Below are 9,196 nucleotides of genomic sequence, written 5' to 3' on the forward strand. Positions count from 1 at the left end.
GTATTTTAATATCCTTGATCCTTGTACTCTTTGAAACCTCTCTGTTGACTATCAGTAAATATCTGAAACCAAGTCAGCATGAAATCAAATTAGGGATGAGGCAATTGGGCTTTTGTTTGTTTGGTTGTTGTTTTTTTGGTTAAGAAATAAGTTATTTCCTGATTTTGCAAGTATACACATGTAAGAGTATATAAACACTAGTCTCAGAGCTTTTCATCACCTCTATGGTGGAAGACTGAAGCTAGTGGCTCACACTGAAAAGAAAGAAGACCTTCTACAAAAGGTCTGGTACAAACTCTTAAATTATCTTTTCTCCTTTCTTTAAAGATTTGTCAGTACTTATTGTCTTCTGTTTTTTCACAGAGACACCATGAAGCTCCTGGTTGTGGCTGCACTTCTTTGTGGATCGGTGTTTCTGACCACTGCTTGTGAGTATTGCCGTATAATGTAAAGTATGTAAATATATGTCAGTATGTACATGTGTAAATAATCAGTCACCATCTATTGTTTTGCTGTGTTCATTTCTGCCACGTGAAGATGTCAGCGGTGGTGCAGGAGGTTTAATTCCAACTGGTCAGTGGACATTTCCATATTTTCACCAGAGTTAATCAGATTTATAAAGAAAAGAAAATCAATTGTGTCATGCATGATGCGACTCTCAGTTTAGAATGTAGAGAACACATTTTAAGGAATGAAAGAAAAACAAAAATGCATTTTAAAATTTATATTTATATATCACATTTATATGTTTTTTGAAATTTTACTGCCTATTACTTGAAATGATTAATATGATGAAAATGATTAATAATCAATAAAAAAAGATTACAGCTGCATTGATATAATTACAATATATAATTGTGAGGTAGTCAAAGTGCCCTGTATATTGTCGATCACTTAAATATGTAATATTTAATTGTCAAGCTGGTATTTGTATGGTTGGGTTTTTTTTTTCAATATTGTACATGTCATAATAAAAAATCAAACAGTACAATATCAGCTGGAGATACTTACATACATACATACAGCTATTTATTTGTTCCCAGCAAAGAGTTACCGGTTCAACATGTCCTCTGGTTGTCCTTATGGTTGGTCTCATTTCAATCAACGCTGCTTTGTCTACATTCCACGATCCATGAGTTGGGCTCAAGCTGAGGTAAGTTTCTCTTATTTGTATTGTCTTCAAAACTTGATTAAAACACATCTAGCCTCGTTGTGACTTTAAAAACCTCTCTCTGTCACTCTTCACTGAAGAGAAACTGCTTGTCCATGGGTGCACACCTTGCATCTGTGCACAGCAGCAGCGAGTACCATCACATTCTGAAGCTGACTGGTGATCATGGCTACAAAGAAACTTGGATAGGAGGAACTGATGCATCTGAGGTACTTTTTTAAATCATTACGTTATGTTTCTGTTTCTCTTAACCCTTTAAGACCTACCATAGAACCAAGTACGCCAGAGCTTATCTTTATATTTTTACATGCTGTAGTCCCATTTTTGGGAGCATTTCAAGTTGCTATACATCAATACAACCATTATAGCCCAAATTTTAATAATATGTCTGCATTATGTCTATACTAACTTCATAAATTTAAAAAAAAAAAAATTGCAATAAAGTCCACAAAAAATAAAATACTTTTTGTTTTGTTTTTACACATATTTCATATTATCTCTCAAAACTGTAAATACAAAATAGTTGCACAAAATAGTTTCCAACCACAGGAAATTTGTTTTGAGTGTCTTTATAGTTTTATTTTTGAGATTAGTTTTTTTATATACTGCAGGGAAATACTAATAATGATAAATAAATAGTATAATGCAAATTAGCAAAGAAAACAGCATGTGCATCAAACTAAACTATTTCCAGCGCTGAAATTTTAGTTCTAAGCATCCCAGAAACTATACAGAAAAGCACCAGCATGGGTTTATAAAGGTCATTAAGGGAAAACCAAACTAAGTTTCCCACAAAATATGACGTCACTTCCGGTTTTAGCAGGTAATGGCGGACATGCGACAGTTCGCACCGATGTCTATTCTAACATAGGAAGTGTTACGAACAGCTGATCAGATCAGCAAAGCGTGTTTCTGGAATATTATGTTTTTTTGTTTTTTTTTACTGCAAGTGCTTTTTATGCAATTTTTGCAAAGCCATATGGGAAAGGAAACTGTGACCTAGAACAAGCTGAATGCATAAGATTTAAGTACAACTTCTCCGGTTTGCTATGCAAAAAAATAAATAATAAAAATAATAATGTGCTAACTTATGTGGTTGCAGTTCTACCGGTATTTAAAAATAGATACGCAAAACGAAGCATTCCTGCTCCAATAGGTCTCAAAGGGTTAATGATGACAGATTAATATTATCTCAAAATGTAAAATCAATTGACATGAATCAATTAAAAGCAGCTTAAATTATATAATAAATAATATTTGAGATTCACCAGCTGCCTACATTGGTTATGTCAATTAAATAAAGCTGATTTCACAAGACTTTGGCTAGGCATGATCTGTTGGCCTGCCCGAAATGATGCTATCAATTTCTGTCTTCTAGGAAAATGTTTGGCTGTGGAGTGATGGGACCCCTTTCCACTATACACACTGGTGCCCCGGAGAGCCTAATAATACAGACAAGCAGGATTGTCTGCAGATGAATTATGGCGGTAATTCAAAGCACAATATTTAACATGATTGCCTAATTTCTGAATGATTTTTAAAAAAAAATGAATTTACTAGTGCCGTCAGCGTTAGTCTCGTTAAAATGACATTAACGCCATTACCGTGGCTCACGCCGTGCATGGGCTGCATGGCATCAACCTGTCAGTGTGGTTGGTTCATTAACGCTTTGCAGCCGTGTGCAGCCCCTTGCATGGGGCGAGCTGCGTTAACTTGCTAAGGGCGATTTGCCGCGTTAATGACGGTATGGCGTTAACGTCATTTTAACACGAATAACGCTGACAGCAATAGAATTTACTGATTTCTGGTTTTGAAATTTGCAGATTCCAAGTGTTGGGATGATATGCAGTGTTACGCAAATCGGCCATCTGTCTGTGCCAAGAAAATATCAAAACACCAGGGCTGAGACTGAAGCATAAATTTTCCAGTAAAACACAAACCGATGTATAATAGTGTCTGTGTTATGCTTGCTCCTACTTCTTTTCCTAGCTACATTTTTCCTTTCTTGGTACCAATCTAAACATCAAAATGACAAATCAGCAAAAGCTGCATTGTCTTTTAGGCCTTGTGTCTTTAACAAGAGCAGACTGATTGTGTTACCGCAGCATTGATCCTACAAAACTGTTGTTTCTTTGTTTTTTCTTGTTTTGCAACATTAAAGCTTTCAGTGAAGCATCTGTCTGTGTTACATCTCTTGTGTCAAGGCATATAAATATTCAGCAGTCATAATATACATATATTAAAATTAGGGAATTAAATATTTATCTGCACTTGCTGGTGTTAATAATATGTCCTTCTAGTCCAAGACTTTGGACAGTTAGAAAACAATATGTCATCATGGGCATTACAATTTGATCCCCCCCTTTTGTTTTTTTTTTACTACTGCGTGGCTTCTATTAATAATATTCCAAATAAAATAGCCACTTTTTAGATGTCTCTGTACAGTTGAAGTAAGGGGAGACAAATATGAGTCTCTTATTTCCCCTTACTCCTGTGGGTGGTCTTTATCCTTCAAGCTTGGGTTCTCTACCAGAGGCCTGGGAGCTTCAGAGTATCTTTGCTGTTCCTAGGACTGCGCTCTTCTGGACAGAGATCTCAGATGTTATTCATGGTATCTGCTGGAGCCACTCACCTAGTTTGGGATTTACCACAACTAGTGCTCTGGTTACCACTGGGACCACTGTTACCTTAAACTTCCAACTTTTATTTCTTAAGATAAAGTGAACCAATTTTTTTGGAAACAATCATGACTGATGCTGCTGGTATTTCATAAACTCTCAGCTTGAACTTTGACAATGCTGCTACCAGTAAATGAACTGGCCCTAGAGAAAACACCTCTTTCACAACCTAAAAAGAGACAACCAAAGGTAAAGACGGAAAACAACAATTGTTGACACACATGACCAAAAAACAGGCAGTTCTGATGAAGAATACACTTACCAAAGGATTCTGTGTTAATGTCTGGAATTGTTGTCCATTTTTGTAAACTTCCCTTGCCATCCATCCCCAGAAGTTCTCAACTTGATTTAGATCAGGGGAACACGTAGGATGGTCCAAAACAGTGATGTTATCCTCCTGGAAGGAGTCCCTTGTCCTGCGAGCATTGTGTACTGTAGCCTTGTCTTTTTGAAAAACCCAGTTGTTACCATACAGACGAGGGCCCTCAGTCATGAAGGATGCCCTCTGTAACATCTGGACATAGTTAGCGGCTGACACCCTTGCACCTCCTGAAGCTCTATTGTTCCACTGAGGGAAAAAGCTCCCCAGACCATTATGGTGCCCCCTTCACTGTGGCATGTAGAAAACATCTCAGGTGGGATCTGCTTGTAGATCTGCATCTAAAGCATAAAGGTTACTGTTTTGAGGATGCTGATGTTCACATTTTGGACAGAGAAGACAAATGATTTGTTTTTTGCCCCCCAAGCAAAAAAACAAAAAATGAGAGAGAGAGAGACATGAAATTAATACGTTTGAGGCTTACGGGTTTTTTTAAGCTGGTGACCCTCTGAACGAGGAAGGCATGCCCAAGAATGCATTGCTAATACAGGATACCACCTCTAAAGTTTTGGAAAAAACTTTAGTTGTCAAGGTAGAAATATAGTATATATAGCATTGTTTCAGATTTCTGCAAAAACATGGCTGCCAATCTATCAGCTACTGACTCACCTCGTCTTTGTAAGTGTATGCCAACAAGCAGTGCGTTAGTAGTAAATGAGAGACATAATTACAGTGTTGCTTTAAAGAATGAAAATTGATGATGGAGTCGAACTCAGTCGAGTCGACCTCTGCTTGCATGAAACAGTTATATAATACACTGCTATTTAAGCGATTATATATTGTCTAGCACACTGTATACAGGAACTTCTGTCATATTATGTACTTTGGTTTGCTTATACTGAAGAAAAGACTGGAGGATTGTTTCGTGTTTCACTCATTTCTAGCTGAAATTACTTTATTTTAAGAAAAATACCCAGAAAGATACCCCCTTGTACTGTATTCATATCAGCCGAGTTAATCTATATGAACAGTGCAGGACACCCTAACTGCTCTCTTTTAAAACCGTCTCACAATGTCTGGTTTAGACACCGGTACCACCTACATTTAATTATTCTACAAACACAGGTCTACTATGTTTGCATTTGGAAATAAATATTTGTATTTTCTATGTGTCTTTGTGTGTGAACTTTTTGAATTCTTATGTAACATAATTCTCCACCTTGGTATTATATACCAAGGTGGAGAATTGGTATGTAATACCAAGGTGGAGTAATAATAATTAAGCAACATGTCCCTCAGGTCCGGAGATGCACAGGCCTACAATACAGCCAGGGCTAAGCTAAAGAGGGGTATCAATAAAGCCAAACACCATTTTAAAAAGAAGGAACCCTTCTCCAACTCCAACCCCCGATGCTTGTGGCAAGGACTCATGACCATTAGATCGATGTTCCATCTAATTTCTCATGTGTCTGAGTGAACACACAAACTCCCTGAGCGGTCCCTTGGACCACTGTGAGCAACAGCAGACGTGTGCACTGTGGTCACGCCAGCATTGAATCCATCCAAGTTACATAGTTTATTAAAATAATCAAATTACAGCATTTACATTTATGTTAGATTACTTTTAATTAACTGCTTTAATCCACTTACAATGAAATTTTAAAAACATCTTGTTCATGACCTGTGTAGTATGTTAACAATATTGGAAGTAAAAATAACTTGAACTCCAATTTTGAAAACACAACTTTCTTTTTTTTATATATATAAAGCTCTGACTTGTATTATGAGTATGAATCTGTGGTCTGGGAGAGAGTCCTGTAACTCTGCAAAATACAGTATATAAAGACCAATGTCCGGCAATTGTATAGTTACTTCTTCAAAAAAGTAACTGAGTTATGCAGAAAACAAAGTTTTTTCCAGCTGTTTAACTAAAAATACAGCCAAGGCATTTTTTTTTAAAATAAACATTTCAAACTATTTACAGAACAATCAGCTGTTCTGCATCAAATTTGATGCCACACAAATTATTTGTGGAACTCCAAAAAATAATTTCTGTCCACTATGAGATAAAGAACAACAGCCTGATACCTGCAGGCCTGACAACAGGAGATGTATCACTCCTGTAACACCTGTAACATTTAGCAGTCGCCTCATTGTTCTGACACACACAACTAAACTATTGACTACACTACACACTAACTACACAGATATGCATTAAATGTCGCAAATCTGGCCTGCTTTAAATCCACCTCCATCGTCCTGATACCCCAAAACTCCAACCCATCTTGCCTCAATGACTACCGCCCAGTAGCCCTCACCCCCATCATTACAAAGTGCTTTGAGTGGCTGGTCCTAGCACACTTCAAATCCTGTCTTCCCCCCACCCTGGACCCCCACCAATTTGCATACTGTCAGAACAGGAGCACAGAGGATGCAGTCTCCATCGCACTGCACTCTGTCCTCTCACTTCCTGAGGACTCTGAGGAAGAACCACCTGTCCTCAGACATCCTGGTGAACTTCTATCGCTGCACCATCAAGAGCATCCTGACCAACTGTATAACAGTCTGGTACGGGAACTGCTCTGCCTCGGACCGGAAGGCGTTGCAGAGTGTCGTGAAACCTGCCCAGTGCATCGCCGGAGCACCACTTCCTGCCATAAATGACATCTACAGGAAGCGGTGTCTGAAAAGGGCTGGGAAAATCATCAAAGACCCCAGTCACCCATCACATGGACTCTTCACCCTCCTGCCCTCTGGGAGGCGCCACAGGAGCCTCCGGACTAAGACCACCAGGTACCGGAACAACTTCTTCCCCACAGCTGTCAGACTCCTGAACTCTGCCTCCTGACATCTGACCCACGTTAACACATGGACTGGACATACACACACCCACAACCACCTACTCACACACACACACAATGGACAACTGTACCCTCAGACACACAATAATAACATGGACTGACCCACATTAAACTTTTTCATGGATTGAACATACACACACCCACAACCACCTACAACTGAACACACAGACAGTGGAAAAAACAAGCAAATGGACAACTGCACTTTCTTACACACAATAATAACATAGACTGAACCATACTAGCACTTTATATAACCCCATTGATCTAAACTGCACTACTGTAAATGCTGTATAGACAATCATTCTGTACAACCAATAATTATAATTCTACAACTGTTTACAACTGTTTATGACTTGCATAGTTCAGATTTCTGTATAGTTTTGTTAATTATATCATTTTCATAACCTGTACATAGCTTACACACTCACTACAGCCTGTACATACTTATTGTTATATCATATTCCTAACCTACCTTCATACCATGTACATTGCAAAATACCCATAATAGACCCATATTGTGTACCCTCATTCCTATAATAGACCCATTTCTGTAATATATCTATATATCTATGTTATTGCTAATATATATTTTTGTAATATATCTATATCATGGCTAAAGCTCTTTTTGGATGGATGCAAACTGCATTTCGTTGCCTGTACTTGTGACATGTGCAGTGACAATAAAGTAGAATTCTATTCATTCTATTCTATTCTATTCTAATGCTTAATAGATTGATATTATTCTAAAGTGTTGTCCAAATGTATTACTTACTCTGCGGTGGACTATGAATGTAATAGAACTGAAGATGAATCACAAAACAGACAAATTTATTACAATGCTAATAGTTTTAATTTGCATGCAGAAATGAACTGCAGCTCAATATACAATATAAAGCTTTGCAGAAAGCTTTCTTCATCAGGCAGAATTTTAAAGAGAAAAGCCAGTTCCAATTTATTGCATGTGATGCTTGATTGCTTGCATCATAGCAAAAATGCAGACATACAGAGAAAGAAAAGGTAATGAAGACATTGTGCTTCTTACTAATGAGTTAGAGAATTATTGCAGGATCATATGATAAGGTTTCCAGTTTCACAGTCCATGGTATCCAAGCATTCTCTCTTTTCTTCTGCAAAAAAACAAACAAAACAAACCCAAAACACAACAAAACTGCAATAGTTAGTCTCAGTCTGTGCCACTCAAAGCTCATGTGTAATCAGAATCTCCATAATAATGAAACACATTTACAACAGAGGTGAAAGTGTTTAGCGAGAAAGTCTGAGTATAGTTTTTCAGTACTAACTGATAAAATGTGTTTTTCTACATCTATATCAACTGAAATATTCATTCAAATATTCTGCAGTGCATCAAAAGCAAAAGAAAACCATTAATGAACATATGAACATCACTTGATGCTGCTGAAGTGAAGCAGAGCAAAGTTACAGAGGTTTTATTAGAGACACAGCGTTTTGCAATTTTGCATAATTTAAATTTTTTTACATTTGTTCAGTAGCCTATTGAACGACAGAAATGAGGTTTTCTTTTCGGAAGTAAGTCAAAGGAAAAAAAAACAATGGCCGACAGCGCTGTAAGAATGGTAGAGTTGTGCGTAACAAGCAAGCAAATAATGCAGAAAAAAGATTTTTAGACAGGAAACTGTTCTTGAAGTATACTGAGAGAGAGAGAGATGTGCATGTAGTGTGATTTTATCATGGTGGCAGCAAAACAATAAGAGGGAATTCATGACGATGTTTATGTGAAGCATAGTTTGCTGCTTTTTTTGCTGCTGGTTTACTCAATATTGTTTGGAGAGAGATAAAACCTGCAGCTTCAGAATCAGGGCAAAAAAGGCGTAAAGACAAAGCGCGGACCCGCCGAAACTTCAGAATCAGCGAGCTGTCGGCTTTCAGCTCGTGTCCGTGTCCGTGCTGTCGGGAGAGAAAGAAATTTTGTGAGGTTTAACCTGAGACTCTGGCATTTTGGGCAAAATAAATTTATATTAAAAAATCGATTCAGGATTTTAATGGATTGATATCACGTTATCCAAGCAAGAATCGATTTTAATCGATAAATTGATTATGAAAACCCACCCCTACTTGTCAGTATCTCAGACATTGGGGAAGGTGAAGGAGGCTCACTATGGTGCTCAACAGGGTTAGCACCTCGTTG

General features: G+C 37.7%; 1 protein-coding gene across 1 annotated transcript; it reads left to right on the forward strand.

The window, feature by feature from the left end:
- The first annotated feature begins 219 nt into the window (after positions 1-219).
- On the forward strand, positions 220-3,348 carry LOC102207781 (type-2 ice-structuring protein-like). The gene is made up of 7 exons (XM_005755361.1): positions 220-283; positions 364-428; positions 538-573; positions 1,044-1,153; positions 1,252-1,380; positions 2,550-2,658; positions 2,995-3,348. Exons 2-7 carry the CDS (start codon positions 371-373, stop codon positions 3,075-3,077), a joined length of 525 nt encoding a protein of 174 aa, XP_005755418.1. The 5' UTR covers positions 220-283; positions 364-370; the 3' UTR covers positions 3,078-3,348.
- Positions 3,349-9,196: the final 5,848 nt, after the last annotated feature.

Source organism: Pundamilia nyererei, unplaced genomic scaffold, assembly GCF_000239375.1.
Source record: "Pundamilia nyererei isolate P.nyererei 1_Seehausen unplaced genomic scaffold, PunNye1.0 scaffold01292, whole genome shotgun sequence".
Lineage (NCBI taxonomy): Eukaryota > Metazoa > Chordata > Actinopteri > Cichliformes > Cichlidae > Pundamilia > Pundamilia nyererei.

Coding starts and splice junctions, on each gene's coding strand:
- LOC102207781 (XM_005755361.1), top strand. CDS start 371: ATGAAGCTCCTGGTTGTGGCTGCACTTCTTTGTGGATCGGTGTTTCTG. Junction 1,381..2,549: donor GAGGAACTGATGCATCTGAG/GTACTTTTTTAA, acceptor TCTGTCTTCTAG/GAAAATGTTTGGCTGTGGAG. Junction 2,659..2,994: donor TCTGCAGATGAATTATGGCG/GTAATTCAAAGC, acceptor TGAAATTTGCAG/ATTCCAAGTGTTGGGATGAT.